We start from the raw sequence: 20,341 nt of genomic DNA, 5'->3' as shown, positions 1-20,341 counted from the left end.
GGGAATTACAAGGGTATGGTCTCTTGATTGAATGTACTGTACTAGAGTATTTTTATGGGCATTTTTTTCACAAGCCAGTTCCTCCCTCTGCTGGGAAAACCAAATATGTTAACAAATATTTTACTTTCAGTGTTTATCATTTCATTAAATGTGAAAAGTTCCGTTGTTAGATGTTAGGTGACACTTTTGTTTTTGCTACATTTAGGCAACTGCAGACTGTCACAGATCAGCAGTATTGGACCATGGCTAAGACCATGGCCGAATCTCATTTTAGGACTTTGAGCATATTTAAGCCATAAGATCACAGTGAATTGCCATCCTTTAAATAAAAGCTCAAAATTTTTTGATTGTTTTTCTACTGTAAATATCACAATTATGGAAGAGGGAGGATAACAGAGACAGACGGGGCATTGATATGAGCACGTCAAGTGTTTCAAGTGTCTGACACTCCAGTCAGTCATTAGAAGGGAGCATGAACACTGATTCAGAACCTGTGTTTTGAATGTTATTGTTATTAAATGTATACTTTCTGAAAGGCATATAAAAGGAAATATCCTATGTAATGATTTTGAACAAATAATCACTGATTTCTTACTAATAAATACACAGATCCATTTGTTTAGTAACAGTTTCATGTCTCTTTCTTGTGTTCTGTTCCTGTGTATTTGGATGTAACAAGGGCAGACTATAAATCAATCAGTCAGACTTTATTTATGGAGACTTTTTTTATTTCATACAAATAAAACGCTAAACAAAGCACTTCATGCATCTCTGTATCAGACAGTGCAGATTTAAATTTTGCAATGTGTATTGTGCTCTGAAATTTCACACGTGATCCACTAGAAGTGTAGTAGTGGTTGCATCTGCAGAGACCCTGACCTCTGCCTGTATTTTTCTTATTTTTTTTGTGATTTTGCTGTGTTTGGGATGTTTTACCAACAATGTCAGTATTTAACATCCTGGGAATGAGACTCAACAATCACCTATCTTTCTGGTGTTTGGGAACAGCTCTGACAAATACTACTGATTTACCTTTAACCTCTCATTACAAGTTTTGGTTGTACAGTTTTGACAAATGTGGCATTCACCACAGAAAGAAAAGCACAACACACACCTCACCTCTGTGAAAAGATATGCCACCCACTAAGACAGACATAACCACCGTTTATGGATTCTGTAGCTGTGTAACTCCCTCACTTTCAAATTGTTTTGTTTTTGTTTACTCTCCTCCGCTTGTTCAAGCCATGTTATCTCATGAGTTGGTGTATATTTCTCTAATGGATACAAAACTAGTTCAGTGAGTAGACTGTGAACGATTTGTAGCAGCCTTCGCCTCAGGCTGCATGTCTCGCTGTGAACTGGAGTAGTCCTCTTTGATGAGTGTCTCTGTGTGTGTTGGGGGACCACAAAGTCAAATGCGGGTCATTATAGTTGTTATGTTCATTGTGATTTTCCCACTGTAACATTTAGCTAAGAAAATAGCGCTTACCCACGTAGTTCACCTGTGATACTGGAGGCAGTTAAAAAATTATAATTACTACTAACAGTGTTAAACACTCACAGAGGTCAGTGCTCAGACAGTACAATTATTTTACCCTGAGACTGTATCCAGTTTACATCCTACATGCATGGTTAGTTCAGCTTTTTTTTTAAGCTTTTATCATCACATTTAATTTGTTGCTATAAATGCAACTGCAACTTTCTTGATACCAACAACAATGAATGTATATTGTCACTTTATTTTACCAGATGTTCATATTAGTTTTGATCATGATTATTAACTGCTACGGCATCAACAGAGGACTTATCTAACTATGAATGATGAATATAATGACAGGATTTCAACTAGTAAGGGATTTATGGTTTACATAAGGGATTGTATAGATGAAATACCAAAAAAAATCAGCAATTTCCAAACTTTCAAGACTTTGTGTACATGTAAATATTCCAGTTGCTTGAAATGAGAGTCAGTGGTTGTCCTCAGTTGAGTTTCAGTTGCTTTATTGCGACTGAATTAGTGTATCTTTATTAGAAACATGTTGGCATAACACAGTGGAGTCCATTGAAGAGGACCTATGCCCTCTGTAGATATAAAGGATGCATTCTAAAGTAATTAAAGCAAAACAATTGTTATTTTCAGGTGATTATATACTATAAAAACATATTTATTAATATTATATTCAAATTATGCCATATTCTGACAATAAATCCCCATAAGTATTATACACTGCACCTTTTAATATCCATTGGAGGATAAATGGTGGTCACACTTCTCATCTGGTTTTTCTCAGCTCATGCCAGGTCTCGCTTTCAGAAAATGCCAAGTGGGCAGGAGACATGGCATGTGGCAGACGCCGGAGGCCACTTGGTCGGGGTCTGACGTGTCAGCGCTGCAGACTGTGACAGTGACTCCCTGTGGACATGCCACCTGACTCACTCGCGAGGCACAAGACTGAGAGGTTGGAAAAGGTCTGGTTAACTGTTTCGTGATCTTTCATGGTCGTGGTCCTTCCCTTTTCTCTCTCTCACGTCAGCCTGACCACAGTTTGGATTAGATTCCCACTATGGATATAGAGTATCAGCCTCTGGTTGATGCTGCCACACAGCTTGGTTATAACTTAGTTTTAAAATGTGTGTATATGTTTGTCATGCAGTATCTGTGTTCCTGGTCTTGTACTCAGAGTTGAAATTATTTGCTGCACAGTTGTGTGTGGAGCTCCATCTGACTTTTCAAAGCTAGTTGTTTTAAAATAAAATCATAGTGTTTAATGGGAAAACTAAATGATAAACTCTGTAATATTCCACAATCTTTTGGTAATTCTGTCACGCCACCAGTCAAAGGGAAAGGTCACCCTCTCGATGCTATAAGGAATACTTGTCTCACTCCCTAATAGTGAACAATGCTGCCCCCTGTTGCATATCTTTCACAACTACAACTCCTCCATGAACTGACCCATTTTGATCTTTGGTTGCGCCACAGTGTAAAGGGCAATAAAGGATTAGTGATGTAGGAGTAATATTGTTCTGTGCAACAAACAGGATGGAACCGTGCTTCACCTTCACAATAAAAGCATATGAGAATTTAGTACCCACATATGTATGTTTTCTGGACATGACAATAACTTCCCGGGCTGACTGTATTCATGAACTATTCACAATCAGAAATACTTTATTGGGAAATTGTTTGTGCTACACTTGCCCACATTGAAGAACAGAATTACATATAACCATATAGAAAATATAAGAGAAAAAGAATAGAAATAGAATTCATAAGTATGCAAAAATATGCAAAAATAATATGTTAAAAAAGTGCATCATACTACTATATAAAACAATATAGAAAAAATCAAGTAAAAAAGTGTATGTATTAACAACATTATACACATACAAGTGTATAGGTTTAAATGCTCAGTAAAAATATATAAATGCAGTAAAGATAGCTGTGTAACCAGTGTATTGCACTATTGAGTTGTTACAAAGTATTAGACAGTTGAATTTTTGCACAAATAACCAGTTAGATCAATATTGCACATATTAAAATATAAATGGAACATTAATAATTAGCTTCTGTTCTGTTAAATATACAAATGACAAATAAATTAATAGGTTTTATGTTATCATCTTGACACCAGTCAAACTGTTAATTATATTATTCATTATTTTTCATAAGGAAGATATAGTTTTTAATACTCATAAAATTATAATTATTTATTATTATTATCAACTCTCCCAGTTTAACCCTAAAAATCATTCTTGATGTTAGTAGTCAGTCAAAAATAATCTTTACTCAAGGTCCAGTTATTAGCTTTTTCCTTCAGTTGAATGTCATGGCCCTCTTCACTGAATGGAAACATGAGAAAAGAAAACGTATTTATTATTTAGTTAGTTAGTTGGTGTCAAGGAGGACGAATATAATACACAATAATTTCTTGTGACATATAAGGACGATAGTAATAGTTCACTAGGAAATAAAATAAAGTACAAATAGTCAGTATATATACAGACACAGACACTGAGTCATTGTAGAAAACGATGCAAGTCAAAGTGATGGGAGCGGAACTATTTTTGTGGCCCTTTGCTTCCGCATACAGAGGCGACGGAACGATTTGACTGTGACACACAAAGCTCTAGCGTTTCCGGCCAGCTCAGCGCATCAGCCCTGTGGTGTTGTCAGTTTCCAGCCTGTCAAACACTGGTACCAGTTTACCTGTAGTAACAGTTAGCGGGCTGCTGGTAGAGACACCGGGACACTGCGGAGACATGGTGCTGCTGACGATGATCGCTCGGCTGGCTGACGGGCTGCCGTTAGCCGCCTCGATGCAGGAGGACGAGCAGGTTAAAAATATTTTTTTACCTCAGTGGTCGCTAACGTTAGCTGTCTATCTATCTGCCCGCCTTGTCTGTCTGTTTTGCTGTTATCACTACAGGCTTCTGCCGCTGGAAATGCCTCCAAGTTGTGACACGTTAGCTAACATGAACTGAGGCCTGTCTGTGTACCTGTACACAGAGCCGAGGCTGTTATTTACATAAGACAACTGACTCATTCCTCAGAGTGTTTGAAGACCAGGCTTCCTGTGTTTCAACCTTCACCCTTATTCAGATCCTGTTCTCATTCATCTGAATATTTCATAACTTCAGCTCTTAGTTCAGTAAAACTATTCTGCTGCATCTTGTTACTGAACCTAAACACAGTCTTTACTAAAAAAAAATAATCTGATAAAGCTGCTGTACACATAAAGAGACGTATCTTTACGTTGTATAAAAATTAAAGAGTGTTGCAAATCATGCAGTTTGTCTGGTATATTGTAGAATGAAGTCAGTAACACCTGACTAAATGTATAATTTGACATTTTTCTACATCCATGTCATATTAGAGCCTGGCCAATATATATATATATATATATATATATATATATATATATATATATATATATATATATATGTATATTTCAGATTTTAGCTTATAGATATCTGTATATAAGTATGTCCCCGATGAGTATTAAGGAATTGTTATGCAGAAATGTCAACGATACTTTTGATATAAATTAGAAACAGTCTCCACCACATGATTTATCCACCAGAGGGCACTGACATGTTGATCTTTTTGTTAGGGATGATATGGATTTTTTTCCCCTCAACAAATACCCTCAATTATGTGCTTCCTGTGGCTGATACCAATAACATAACTGATCATTTTTGTGTTGTAAAATGAAGTTCATATAACCTGTAGTTTATGCACACCTGAGAGTAAGAGGCTAATATGTAGTGAGCAAGAATGGATGATTTAATCTTTCACACCTCTGATATCTAGGGCTTTCACAATTGATCAAAATATTTTTGAAATCATAACATGGCCAAGTGCAATATCCAAATTGCATACTACGATGAAGTACTGTAGTGCTGCAGAGATGTCCTGACCTACAAGTGTTGTTCTCTTTTTCAGTGAAAATGAAAATTGTGATGCAAAAATTATCATTTCCACTAGCTGTGAATCATTCACAATCACAATCTTTGTGAAAATATTCACAATAGGATTATCATTATTATTTATATATTTATTGCCATATCGTGAAGCACTGAAAGCACTATTTCAGCAAAACCCTTTACAGAGCATTCTGCATAAGAATTCAAATTAAATGCTTTGATATAATCTGTCAAATCAGACATTATTATATCTGATATTTCTCAGCTATAATTTCATAATCGAAATAATAAATAATAATGTAATTGATTTATTGGCCCCAATATTTATCAGGCATTTTTAATAACCAAATTTAGGGGCTTCTCACCAAAAATGTCTTTGTCCATGTTGATACTGGCCTCACAACAAAAGTATCTTCATAGAGGTGAAGATGCTGTTAGTCTTTTACTTGTCTTTTTTTCAAATGTCTAAATTTCCTCCATGGAGAGGCTAATCAATAAAATGCTGACTGTATTAAGTCATATGATTTATTGCTATAGGCCTATTTCTATTAGCAGTTTTGAATGTAAGATTTGTTTTGATAAGACAACTCAGCTTGCCATAAAATGACTTTACAGTCACCTCCTTCGTCACTTATTTTACATCCCAGTGGCATCACATGCGTTTGGGTTTTCCCCTCTGATTACTTTCTTTACCTGTTTCCAGTTGAGTGAATCTGACTGTCGTGGCCTGGGGCACAAACATAATCTTAACATATGAAAATGTTAAAAAAATGGGTGGCATTGTAACATGTATGTTAAGCTGTTTAATTATGTTTGAGCATGACTTACCAGGAGTCTAACATCTTTCCCTCACTCTCTTGTTTGCTTTCAAAAAGGGAAGTGAAAAGGTTTGTTGTGTGTTCTCTGCTTCAACATCATCATACATGTTTCTGTAATGCTGCAGTGTTGCTGTAAAGATTCATTTGCTCGAGTCAACAACATCCAAGAACTGAATCGCCATCCACCAGCCAAATGCTGACCATAAACAAATCACCACAAACAGCTGGAGTGGCTGTTTGTTCTTTATAAAAACATTGCCTTCAGTCTTAGATGTAACATCACACCACTCGGTCTGTCTTTTATGCCAATTATGCATTTTCAGTACATTCTAAAGGGCAAGAAATTAATACCATCAAAGAAAACTGTGTGAAATCTGGACTGTAGGTGTCTGCTATTTTTGTCTGTCTTGTCAAACACTTTAGCAAGAAACCACATTCACATTTTTGTCATGTCTGTCTCTTCTAGTGATAGAATTGTGAAACTGGCTTGTGAACTATGCAAATGTGGCAAAAAGTCAATTTCTTGCCCTGATTAAACTCCATATTTTCCGTGTGAGATGCGAGGGAGCTGTGTTGTAACTGGAGTTTGTTCTTGTTTTTTTTTTTTTTTTTTTTTTCTTGTCTGTTTAGTTGGGTCGGGACCTTCAGCAGTATCAGAGTCAAGCCAAGCAGCTCTTCAGGAAACTCAATGAGCAGAGTCCCACACGCTGCACTTTAGAGGCTGGTTCCATGGCATTTCAGTGAGTACGAAAAAGAGCATGAGTTTAGTAAAAAAAAAAATCACTAAAATCAATACAGTTATTTCCTAATGGGTTTCTTGACAGTTTTGAGCCACAGTAATTTCGCAACATGAGGCTCTGACGTGTTAATGTTAATCATGCTTCTAATCTGCACCCAACTTCCATTTATCCTCTCTTCGCAGCTATTTTATAGAGAAAGGTGTGTGCTACCTTGTCCTGTGTGAAGCTAGCTTTCCTAAGAAGCTGGCTTTCGCTTACCTAGAAGACCTGCAGGCAGAGTTTCACGAGCAGCACGGAAAGAGGGTCCCCACAGTGTCTCGGCCCTACTCCTTCATTGAATTTGGTAAGATGAAAAGACAGCCAGGAGCAGCTGGATTACTGCTGTCTGGGCAGAAATGTTTAAGCGTGTCACACTTCTGGTCACACTAATGATGACTTATTTAACCAAATCACTACCTTTTCCTGAACCTAACCAAATAGTTTTGCAGCCTAACCCGACCAAACTGCTGCTGTGTCACAATGTAACCAAATGTTTGACACTTATGCAGTGTATTTAAGGTCCTGTACAGCCACTGGTACTCTCCAGCAGACATATATGTCATTTTGAGTCATTTGCACTTGGTTTATTTGTGGTGCATGCAACACTGCCTCCGCAACTGTGGCTTGTCGCTGTGGGCAACAACTCCCTTGCCCTCCACAGCATCATTTTTTCTAAAGCAGTTTGGTGTTTTGTTTTGTTTTTTTGTGGCAAGTCACAACCAACCCTCCAGGCAGATTTTACTCTCAATGCCAAGTTTAGAGTTTTATTTATTTATTTTTTAACTTTCGACTTTTCTTGCATCCCTGGTCAATTCTGCATCACTTCCTATCCAACAGTGCCTCACAAAACAATGTCTTTAAATCTGTTAGAGAAGGGAAAGTACTGAGTGTCATCCGCATAATTTATTTGCCTTTTAACTGCTTTTATTTTTTTGTTTCGACTCCTCACCAGACACCTACATCCAAAAAACCAAGAAGTCGTACATTGACAGCCGAGCGAGAAGGAATCTGGGCAGCATCAACACAGAGCTCCAGGACGTACAGAGGATCATGGTGGCTAACATAGAGGAGGTGCTGCAGAGAGGAGAGGCTCTCTCTGGTGAGGCCATCTTTTCTCTGGTCTCTTCGGGTTTTTTCAGTGTGTCTTTCTCAATAATAGGGTGCTCCTCAGATTCATTGATTTTGCCCTTATCTGTGTCCCTCCCTCCTCCTTTTCCCACTCTCCTCTTTCCTCCTTTGTTTTTAACTCTTGTTTTTCTCCGTTTCTTCTGCCCTGCAGCACTAGACTCCAAGGCCAGCAACTTGTCCAGCCTGTCAAAGAAGTACAGGAGCGACGCCAAGTATCTGAATACCCGCTCCACCTATGCCAAGCTGGCAGCCGGCGGTGTCTTTTTCATCATGCTCATTGTCTACGTACGCTTTTGGTGGCTCTGAGAGAGAGAGAGATGTGAAGAGGAGGAGGAGGGAGGTATTGAAGTGGAAAATGAGTCTGCAGACACTAAGAAAAGATGTCACCTTCGACTAAAAACAGGATCCCTGCTCTTAATGAGACTTTGCAGACAAACCACCGCCCATTTTGTTCTCGCCTGTCCATGGATGTGTGATCTGAATATAAATGATGTCATAATACATAGTTTTATTATTAACAGTTATACAGTAATGCGCTAGTAGTTGCCCTGGAGATCATTTAAGAGAAAATGAATGTGTGTGTGTGTGTGTGTGTGTGTGTGTGTGTGTGTGTGTGTGTGTGTGTGTGTGTGTGTGTGTGTGTCTGTGTGTGTCTGTGTGTCTCTGTGTGTGTGTCTGTGGGTTGATTGGTTTTGTTTTTGAAGGTGATTGGTTTTGAGGTGTGGAGGAAAATTGAAGAGAAAAAGAAAATTTCCTTTTTTGTGAGTTTCCAAAGCTGTACTGTACTGTAACCAGACTGATTTACTCTTGTATACTGTCAAAGAAGACAAATAATACAAAAAAGAACAAAAAAACAACAACACAAAAACCCATAACTTTATTTATCCTGAACACATCATATGGGTATCTGCGTTCATTAACATTATAATCAGAGTAGTGATGGCTTCGAGAGGCCTGGACAACATACAGTATGTATCACAGTTAGATATATTTGGACAAGATAGCATTGATTCTAGGCAGCTGAATAAGCTTAGCAACAACATAGGAAAAGCAATTTAAGTAGACTGTTTCTTAAAAAACATTGTATGGAAGCCTTGCAAAACGCTGTTTCACCCGTGTCTGTTTTAGGAGATGTTTTTCACCATTATGGGATGTCAGTGACCCTATAAGGGACTGTACAAAAATGATTAGGGGTTAAGGGTGGTGAGAAGAAGGGGGGAGGGTGATGTGCATTTTGTTTTTTGCTAAAGGGAAAGGTAGTTTGACTCTTTTGGGAGGGCAGCAGAAGGTCATTTAATTTTTACTCGTGTCAAATTTATACTTCAGCTTTCCCCTGTGAGATGATTTTTGTTTTTATTTATTTTTTTATTTTTTTCAAATAGTCACAAAACATTGTGTAGGACAGAGGTCAGCAACCTTTGCTATCAAAAGACCCATTTGGGTCAAAAAAATAACAAAATGTTTATACTTGGCATCCTTGGCTAGGCTATGGAGACTCGAGACTAACCACTGGAAAAAGGAAGAGGAAAAGATGCTGAGCTGTGAACGTAGACTATGATGCATATTAACAAAATATTAAAACTGGTTTTTGATTCATTTTTACAGAATCACTTTAAACCAACAGCAATTGTAAGTGATAATGAAAATGTTGAAAAAAAGATATTAATTTCCATATATATAGAGAGAGAGATATTTTTTATCAAAGCCAGAAGGAGCCACGTGGCCACGTGGCTCAAGAGGCACAGGTTGCTAACTTCTGGCTCAGGACAAAAATCTTTTCACTTTCACATTTTTCCCATCACAGTCAACCAGCTAATACAACCATTATGTTAATCATGAGAAACAAATAATATGTGTATTTATGAGGACAATGGAGTTCAACTGCTGCTGGCTCTCTGTGGTGACACATACAGGTGTTTTTGAGTACTTCAAGTGTAGTCTGTTTATTTCATCTTGTGAAGGGCTCATTGTATGAGTAAAATGTGATATTTTTTCAAAAATGATTCAAGGCACACTGTAGGATTTGTGCAAACTTAATATGCCTTTATTTCACATCACAAAAAGTGTTTTAAGTGACCGACACTTTGCAACCAACATAGGTCTTTATCAGGGTCATTGTCGGCAGTAGCTTTTTATTGAGACAATTGAGTAATATTTGTATTGAGGCCACATTATTCTGATTAGACGTTATCTCTACCAGCAGTTGTTCCATCCTTCATTTTAGTCATTTTATAGCAAAACAAGTTAAATTTGTCCTATAAAGTTGGCCTGTTCAGGCTTTTTAAAGCTTTTTAGGTTGCATCTGTTCTAAAATAGAGGCTGTTAATTTTTTCTTTGCCACAGTGCTAATGTTTATATGTGACTATTGTGAAACTGCTTATTTCAAAATATGTGAAAGTTTATATTAGATTATGTATCTAATCTTAAATCTGATCTCAGTTTCTTTTTGCAGTTTTTTTTTTTTCTAAGAGGAGGGCCTGCAGACAATATAAATAATTCCTGGGAGGGCCTTATTTTTTAAAAGTAAAATGTGGGATTTATTTCCTCTCCCTGCCTCTCCCTGCCTCAAATCATTTTCATACAGTCCCTCACTTGACCTCAACTGAGTGTGTCGTCATACCCCTTATGCTCTCTTCCACCGTAACTGTGTGGACCAGCACCTTCCTTTTAGCAGGCATTTTTAAAAAAAAGGACAAGATGTCTGGTCTTTTTATTTTGTACAAAGTTTACACGTGCAGACTCGGTTTAAAAGTGGAAAAATTCAGGCTGAGAGTCACAGGTGTGTCAGGCAGCCGCTCATGGCTGGAAAGGACACCTTCTCTTTTCTGTTCTGTCTGCTATCTATGAATAAAATCATTTGCACAAAACATGCCTCCTGTCTGTCACACGATCTTCAGCTGAACTGTGCTTATCAGATGCTCGCCAACTAGGAATGCAAATAGAAATGCTTGCATCATAAAGACTGGAGGAAATTCTCAATATTGGTTAAGTCATTTATCTATATAATAAACATACAGAACTGTAATTCCCCACTCCCAATTCCTGCACCAGTAAAAGTTAAATAAAACAATTTTGTTTTGCTGTTCTTATTATTGTCATCTACTCAGTATGTAGAATGACCCTTTTCATAATATCTTATATACTGGATTATAATTAGAGATGCATGGATGTGTAAGCATCACTAATGTTGCAGCTGGTAAAGAAGTTATTTTCTTAATTGTATATGTCTTTTTTAATTTACAGAATCAGCTTTATTAGTTAAATATATGTACACATACAAGGAATCTGACCCCAGCTTTTCATTTCACTCAGTTTTACACACAGAACAATTTACAGGAAAAATACATTCAGCTAAAACTTAAACATTTAACTGTAATGGGCAAACAACGAGGTGGGAAAACAGATGATTATATAAATTTATGTAAAAAGCAACAATAAATAACAACATTCTGTGCAAGTCAAACTGTTTCTGTAAATTGTTAACAGGAAAAAAAAACAATGCAGAGTGCACAGAGAGCTGGAATAAACACTAAAAGATTAACGTAATATGTTAAGTTTTTTGTAAACATTGTTTATTATTATTATTTTTTTTTTTATCAGTGCGCATGATAAGGACGAACAATACTCCCCCTCATCCCACTCCACTTTCCCACACACTTACCCAATAACACATAAACAAAACACAAACAATAATGTATAACTAAAAAAAAAAAAGATGACTGTATGACATAAACCCACAAAAACAACAACAAAATAAACACATCAAATAAATACACAAACAAAAACAGAAAATAAATACAGAAAAATTACTGTTTATGTCAGTCCTGTTGCAAAAGTGATCACATTTTGTATAAATAAAAGATATTTAGTAATCTCTTATGATTGTATTTTTGAGGAATGTAATAAAATATTTTTAGATTTCCCCAAACACTTTGTTTATTTGACAATATGTAAATTATCTTTTCCAATATCATGTTATAGGCTACTTCATATACATGAAGTTGGTGATTATGTACAGTATATACATGTATGCATGATTATAACCAGTATATACTACATTGTTATAATATTTGACGGTGATGATGACGTTTAAAAACCGTGTATTTTTAGGTACAGTGGATGTTTTGTAAGAGTTAACCTTTAAGACAGGTTTTCTTATTACTATCTGAGCACTGTACAGTATGCAAAACATTTCCAGGAAGTCTCTTTATATTAAATGGGGAAAAAACATAAATTTAAAAACTCACAGTTGAGCCCAACTTCTGAGTAGGAAACTCGGTGACTCAGAGGCCTCTGCCAGGTATTATTGTGTCACTTCCACAACCACCGTTTTCCAGAAATACTTTGACTTGTTCTAGTTTATGGTGTTTGCCATTATAGACAGAGTCTGCCGGTCCCACTCTTGACCAGCAGGTAGAGTGCTTTGCACACTGCAGCTGAGAAATCAGCCTCAAAATCTCCCTGACTTGCAACTTCTGCTGCTGCTGACAACCACCTCCTGCTAGCTGAGCTCCAAATCATGGGTTAGATTTTAAACGATGGGAAAATATAGGCTGCAGTTTCCGGAGTAAGAGAAAGAGACTTTTTTTTTTTTTTTTTTTGCACATAAGAGTAGGTCCAGCAACTATAAGCACTGAAAGCTTACAGAGAAGCAAGAGTCTGATTCTTCAGCTTGATGTAGAACAGGAAATGTCAGAGAAAAAATGAGAAGCAGCAGAGGGTAGCATGCCAAAAACAAACCACAGGGCACAGGCTAACCTTTTCACCTTTCAAGGGAAGCGGGTATTTGTGAGTGTGGCCTCAGTTGTGATCAAAGTTATCTTTCTTTGTAATCATGTTCCACTTAAACAGCTTTCATTACCTGAAAGATGCTTTTTTGCAAAACCCTCCTTTTTTTTTATTAGCGGTCTTGTAGATAACTGCTAACTGCTGTTATTGTGTCTGTATGGTTGTGCTGTGATGTGTGACTCTGTACCGATATTTGCAGTCTTGTCTATCCTGTCTGTCAGTTTCAGTCATACTCTGTAGATCTGTCACACTAGATTTAACCCTTTAAACCTGACTTGCCAGACACAGAAAAGTAAGATACCTTTAATTTCCCATTGCATACACAGTATATTTTTAAATCATTGTCTAAACTGGTGGATTTTCCACCCATGTAAAAAAAAAAGTAGCATAGTTTAGTGTATTTTAAATATAATTTAAGACTACAAAAGTTATTCCAAGTATAATAAAGTGTACTTGTAAAAGGAGTTTCAAAATAATGTCATTAAGTTCAGCTTCAGCTTGGTAAGTGTGTCTGTGTGTGTGTGCACTTTTGGAAAGTATAATTAGCCTATTTTCAAGTCCTTTGTAATGCACTAAAAGTATGCTTTATTAAAGTGTACTTTAATTTCTCCTCATTAGAAGTGTCTAAGTATGCTTAAAGTTTATTTAAAGCTGTACTTTAAAACTGTCATTTCAGTGTACAGAAAAAACAGTATAAACAAGGTAAACTTTAATTTTGTTAATCAAGCATTTATATTAGTACTTACACCACCAGCAGCAGCCGCATTATACTTAAAATGTAAGTATAGTTGAAGTTCTTCAACTTTAGTACATAAAAGTGTACTTAATACACTTAAAATAGGGTATTTCTACAATTCAGCTGCAACTTGGTACAAAATAAGTTGTTCCAAATTAGCAAACTTCAAGTTAAGTAATCTTTAAAGGTATAATCTGCAATATTTTCCCTAAAAAAACAATGTATAGACTCATATTATATAATCCATTGCAATCGTGACTTCTGACCCACTGTAAGTGTGTGGTGGTGGCTGTTTCTGCAGAGACCCTGCCCTCTGACTGTATTTCCTCATTTTTTTCTCATTGTTTTGCTGTGCTTGGGATGTTTCACTAACTCTAAATGCTGATATTTGATGTCCTGATGCATTTATTAACAGCCAGAATAAATCCTACTGACTCTACCTTTAACACAGATTTAACACACATTTAATATACTGAAGATTAGTCTGACATATTCAAATCTGCCAAAATTCAACATACTTAGCATATTTATTTTCCACCAGGGCTTTCAAGTACCTTCAAAAATCGTTGTGAAGTCAGAAACAAGGAAGAGAAACCTGAGAGTTAAAGTGTAAAAGCAGTGTGTGTGATTATGTGTGTGTAAATGTCACAGTGATTAAAGAGAGGACAACATACCCCTCTCTCACTCCAGCACTTTCTCTCCTTCCTCTGCAGGTTACCATAGCAGCAGCGAGTGTGTGACAGTCATGTGAAAACGAAGCTGATTGGATTAAAATACTTTGTGTGATCAGGGGTCAGGAATACGGCGCATGTACTAAACACACACAGGCTGATTTAAACACACACTCACAAACCAGCACCGGGTGGAAAGGTTGCAGCGCTCATGCACGTTTATCAGTTTTCAAGGAACAAAACCTGTGGTGTGCACTGTTGCCAACTCATATTACCCTATCTTGATTAAATTTCCTGTCAAAGACACACAGACACAACCACAAGACTGTCCACCCACACTCGACTTCTCCTGAGGGTTGTGTAATCTTAAAGAAACAGGACATTGAAACAACGTGACCTTGACCTTCACCCTCACCTTCAGCCACTTCATCTCAAAGTCAGTGGAACAGTCAAGCATGCAAATTCAGACACACACAGAGAGAGAGAGAGAGAGAGAGAGAGAGAGTTTCAGTCATGATTTTGGCAAAGTAACTTCATCACATGAGCAGACACCCACATGCAAATTCATTGATGTTTCCTCGGTGTGCCCCATGTCCAGTGAACTTCAGAGATATGATCTCATTAATGGGAGATCACAGTGTAGACATGGTTTGCAAAGGGTCTGTCCCTGCTGCTGCTCTCTGACAGCTTCATCTACTCCCCCGAGGGTGAGGGGGTGAGCAGACTTCAGTCTCTGACAGGATGTGACAAAAGAGAAAGGGAAAAAAAAAGACACCCTTAGACAATTTAACCAACAGACTAAAAATCATTGAGTTGAAAACTAAGCCAGTTTGGATTAATATAGCACAGGTACAATCCTTGGTTGATTTTGCCAAGTACCAGTGGGTTGTTTTGAGCCACTGTTCAACAAGTTTCATCTTAAAAGCTTCAATTCATCTTTTGTTGCACAAAAGGATGTGCGCATTACTTTCAAAACCACAGGGGATATGCTTATTGTTAATGATCAGCAAATAGTAACATGTAAGATTAAAAAGAGATTATAACTGTTTGGAACTTTAGTTTGTTTGGGTAACCATGCATAGCTCATCAGCCATGAACTCTTTATGAGACACTGGTCCCCTGGACACAGAGATGTAAAAGGCCCAACAGTGTTTCTTTGTAGTTGTTTTGCAGCTTTTATTATATTTTTCTTTGTGGTAGTTTTGTGCCTCTTTATAGCACTTTTTTAAAAAAAAATCTCTGTTATCATTTTGTGACTTCCTCGTGGTAGTTTTGTGTCACTTTATGGGACTTCTGTGTCTCTGTAGTTGTTTTGTGTCTTCTTTGTGGTAGATTGTGTCTGTCTGTGGGACTTTTGTGTTTATGTTGTTGTTTTGTGACCTCTTTGTGGTTGTATGATTGACTTTTGCATGTCACCTAAGGCTCCTGGCTCTGTGCTCAGTAGACCCCTAAATGCTGACATCAACATACTAACAGGGTTGCAGGGTCAATGCTAACATGCTTATGCTAAGCAGGGATGATCTTTACCTTTCTCACCATCCTCATATAGCATGTTAGCATGCTAACATTTGGTAATTAGCACTAAACACAAAGTACAGATTAAGCTGATAAGAATGTCATTAGTTATGCAGGTACTGAACTGATAATCGGACTGCTGGTGTCAGTTTCCACCATGCTGTAGTTTGGTGGGAAGGCTAAGTAAGATGTGGACCACAACAAGGGAAGTTGTGTCCATCATGTCATCTTTAATGGCCGTGATAAAAAAACATATACCGCCTGATATCAGTCCAGCTTCCCACCTCATCCCAACTGCTTCCCTTGTCTCTTCTCCTTCATCCTCTTCTCTCAAACTCCCGTCTGATCCAATCAGAACAGAGGGAAGCTGCGGAGACAGCAGCTGTATGGCAGAGGAGAGGGTCATAAAATGCAGAAGGCCGAAAGAGGAAGTCAAGGGACCTGATGAGTTATTGCCCCCCTATCGTACACACCGGGTCCTGGGAACTGGGAACTTCTCACAGGGGGGGTCAGTGTGGAGTGTTTTCCACAGGCCTGGACCTGTGCTGCACTCTGTGTATTCTTTATCACCTCATCACAGACCAATGATGACCCCTCACACCTCGCCGTCATAATCCTACATGAGTCTATTTAAAAAAGAGCAGACCTTTAACTCTGTAATAAAACTGATGTAATAAATTATCCTTTTTTCCCAGCACTGCATACATACTCATGTCTGTGCTACAACTGCCCTTTATGTGTGTAAAAATGTGCCAAACAGAAAAACAGGGTATAGACTGGTTTGCACCACCAAAGTAATTAATCTAATCCAAGATTAGTTCTAATTAGAGTTTAACAAATCTAGGTTTATAATGATTGAATCTGGATTTAAAACTAAGCAGAGCTCTGCTGGACAATTAAAAACTAATCTAAGTTTAGTAAATCCTGGTTTCCTCATCCTCATTATTGTGATGATGTGATGATTGTAATTGCATTTCTTTGCTAACATTAGCTAAAAAGTTAACAAAACATTACATTGTCTGTTAGCTAACGTTCGCTAAAAAACAAAATGTTCCTTTTTTTCCAAGTTTGGTAAACAGTTAGTTTGCCTAGTTAGGCTCAACAGAGAGGCTCTAATTTTTCCTCTTTTGAGAGAAACTTTTCAGCCAAATTAATGGAGCAACTATGATTATTTTGCTCAATTCAATTAAAAAAGGCAGTCCTTTAAATGTTAAACCTCCTTAAGTGTTAGCTTAAAGTTAATACTGGACTACAGTTTAAATTGGAGGTCAAAGCTTTTGGCGCAATAGAATTACATTCAATATAGATTTAGAGTAAAAACTAAAACTAGGTTTACATACCAGTTTAAATTTAATCTTAGTTAATTTTAAGTTAGTTTAAAGGTTTGGTGCAACATAATTTAAAGTATATCCTTGTTGGTGCAGCCATAGTGAGAAGAAAGAAAGAGGAGGAACAACTAGGAGAGATATTTTATACAGAGCCATGAGTAATGTTCTGCAGAGGATCGACATACAGCATTTCTCTCATAACTGTTGCTCGTTTTCCATTCATCTCTCCATTTCTTCAAACAGATAACATTGTTGGTTTATTAATAGTCTCCTATCCGACACACATACATGATGCTGAGTTGTGCCTGTGAGAAAGTGAAGGCTCAAGTGTGAATTCCAGCCATGCCTGTCTTTTAGCAGCTTGTGAATTTATGATACAATTAACCCTGGAAGATATGCCGAGCACACTCACTTTACGCCGTCTACAACTTTCAGCGTGTGAGTTAAACACAGAAATATGCTGAGAAAAACATGCACTGCACACGTGTTATGAATTGAGCATGGAGAAAATGAAAAAAACAAACAAAACAAAAGCCACTTGTTAAGGCTCAACCAGGGAAAGATGTTCTATGAATTGACTACCAGATGATGTTGAACTTTTTTCCTTTCATGTCCATGTTTCACATAATTTGAATCTGTGTTTTTGTCTGTATTTGGCCAAGTGTGTTATATATATTTATTCTTGTTTGACAGAATAAACCAAACAAATTATTCATCCACTGAATAATTTCAAGCGACATGCTGTGTTTTAATGCCTATTAGTATCATTTCCTCTCTCTATAATGTCTCCCTGGTGCTCTCATCCCGTCTGTGTGGCAGATTAGTTTGACCCACTGCACCCTCGGGCCTCAGGGACCACAGCATGATGACAGAGGATCTAAATGTGCGTGTCAGTATTTTTGTGTGTTTATGTGTTGCAGTTGGTGCACGCACAAGTTGGCCTGTGTGCATACATCTCCACTCATGTCTGAGAAAACCATTGAGATGACCCTGGGTGGGAGTTTGCAGGAGGTCGTGGTGTTAACCTCAAGTCGCCATAGCTTCCACCATCCAAACATACCTCCACTCTTAAAGTGTCCAGTCCAAGTTGATCTTTCTCCACCATAAAGACATATAAACATTATTGTTCATCTTTAAAGGGACAGTTCACCCAAAAATCAAAAATACACTTGTAGTGCTATTTATCCATCTAGATAGTTTTGGTGTGAATTGCCAAGTTTTGGAGATATTAACTGTAGAGATGCCTGCCGTCTCTTCAATATAATTGAACTACAAACCACTTGGCTGTCGTGAGCAGTTTCCTTTTTCATTGGCAATTTGAGCACCACAAGCTGAGTGCCATCTAGTTCCACTGTATTCCAGAGGAAGCAGACATCTCTACAGTCCATATCTACAAAACTCGGCAACACAAACACCAAACAGTGAAAATGGATAAATAGCACTGCAGTCCTGGCAAAAATATGTAGTTTTGATTTTGGAGTGAATTGTCCCTTTAAAGTGGTCCTCAGAAACCACAAGTGTCCAGTCCAAGTTGTTTTTCCTCCACCATGAAGTCATTTGATTTCATTATTCATCTTTAAGTTTGATGAAGGTGGTTTAGTGCATTCTCAAATATTCATTACAACATACGTCAGGGTTTGGATGACATAAGAATCATATGGTTATTTTGGGTTACTCTGACCCAGTTCAAAAGCAACCATAATTTGGTTTATTTTTTCACAGTAAATTACAGTGTAAACCTCTGAGTGTTCACATCTCACTGGGTCAAATTGATCACTTACAAAATTCTAATATTCGCCCCCCCCCCCCCCCCCCATTAACACTATATTAATCCTAGAGGCAGTTTTAGAAGACTGACGGATGTTTGATCTCTTCTAATGAGAATTTTGCATGCATGAGTGCATGCCGGTTGTGTGTATGTGTGTGCATGTGTATTTAAAATCCTGTCAAGTTATTCAAAAGCGGTTTCCTAGTCATTGCCAGTATCATTTAAAGGCATCACAAACTAGTCCTCAATGGTGTTTTCAGCATAACGACTTCTGCACAAATCTAAGTCAAATCTAAACCATCCATTGTGGGGTGAATACAGCTGAAACCATCTGAAGGCGGCTCAAGAATACTGAGAGCACCAGCAGCGATAATGCTAATGTACAAGGCTAATATGCCAGTAAGGCCATATTCTATCATTTGTCCTGAAGTTGGAATTGAGAAGTGTGTTGGTGTTATGTATGTGTGTTTGTCTGTGTTTGTGTGTGGGTGGGGAGTATAAACCTTGCAGAACCCAGATGACACTGCCGGGGCCGTTATTTTCCCACAGTGCAATATAAATAGCCTGCTAGTGTGGGGTGACGGTGGGCAGGCAGGGGCGCTCAAGGGAGGATCCCATCCACACACAACAGCACATTCCTGTCCACCTGGCCCTGCCAGAGCCTTAGGTCACCTTACAGGACGTGTTCACATACACACCTCCCCTTCCTCCTCCTCCTCCTCACACCTTTCCTTCATCACCTGTTTCTGCACCTCTCTGCCAACTCCCCTTTTCTCCTCACCAGGGACCCCTTGGCTGAGGTCTCTACCCACATCACGCTTGGTCACATCAGGCCCTCGCGCCCGCTGACTCTCCACCTTTGACCACTGTGGAACGCCATGACGCACACGTTCACTCATACACACACTATCTTGGTTTCTCACATGAACTAACTCATGAAATCTCTGCTTTCCTCAAGGAAGCTGACAACTGTAAAACTCTACTTTAGTGTAACATATACTATAGTTCTAATAAGATCTGCTGAAGATGGCATAATCGTCTCCTTGCCCAGACTGTTTTATACTGTTTTACATTGTACAGACTGCTTTATACTGCAAAAATCTTTATACTTTACTGCACAACAGTTTAATCTCTTTGCAATCATTTCTTCTTTCTTTAATTATTAAATTTAGTTTCTAGTATATTTTCATATTTGTAAACAGAATAATTGATGGCACCTGGTAGAGAGATGTGGCAAACTAAGAATTTCATTGTATTAATAATGTATTTCTGCATAAGACAATAAAGCCTTTGAATCCTTTTGAATCTGAATTTGTTTTTTTTCCTGTTTTGTGTGTCATATGCAATGTGGTGCTGTTGGCAAAGTGATAGTGGTTTACAAAATTA

General features: G+C 37.7%; 1 protein-coding gene across 1 annotated transcript; it reads left to right on the top strand.

Moving 5' to 3' along the window:
• Window positions 1–4,114: 4,114 nt before the first annotated feature.
• sec22bb (SEC22 homolog B, vesicle trafficking protein b) lies at window positions 4,115–9,747 on the top strand. The gene is made up of 5 exons (XM_084722970.1): window positions 4,115–4,335; window positions 6,873–6,982; window positions 7,165–7,325; window positions 7,974–8,120; window positions 8,301–9,747. Exons 1-5 carry the CDS (start codon window positions 4,261–4,263, stop codon window positions 8,453–8,455), a joined length of 648 nt encoding a protein of 215 aa, XP_084579096.1. The 5' UTR covers window positions 4,115–4,260; the 3' UTR covers window positions 8,456–9,747.
• The last annotated feature ends 10,594 nt before the right edge of the window (window positions 9,748–20,341 follow it).

This window comes from Lutjanus erythropterus, chromosome 7 (genome assembly GCF_056507025.1).
Source record: "Lutjanus erythropterus isolate fLutEry1 chromosome 7, fLutEry1.hap2, whole genome shotgun sequence".
In the NCBI taxonomy this organism is placed as follows: domain Eukaryota; kingdom Metazoa; phylum Chordata; class Actinopteri; order Lutjaniformes; family Lutjanidae; genus Lutjanus; species Lutjanus erythropterus.
The sequence above is the reverse complement of the archived record's forward strand: the minus strand, read 5'-3'. Positions and strand labels throughout refer to the sequence as shown.

Bases quoted from the DNA above. Each gene is read 5' to 3' on its own strand.
- sec22bb (XM_084722970.1), top strand. From the start codon at position 4,261: ATGGTGCTGCTGACGATGATCGCTCGGCTGGCTGACGGGCTGCCGTTA. The intron at 6,983-7,164 runs GTGAGTACGAAA...CTCTCTTCGCAG, and splicing joins GCTGGTTCCATGGCATTTCA to CTATTTTATAGAGAAAGGTG. The intron at 8,121-8,300 runs GTGAGGCCATCT...TCTGCCCTGCAG, and splicing joins GAGAGGAGAGGCTCTCTCTG to CACTAGACTCCAAGGCCAGC.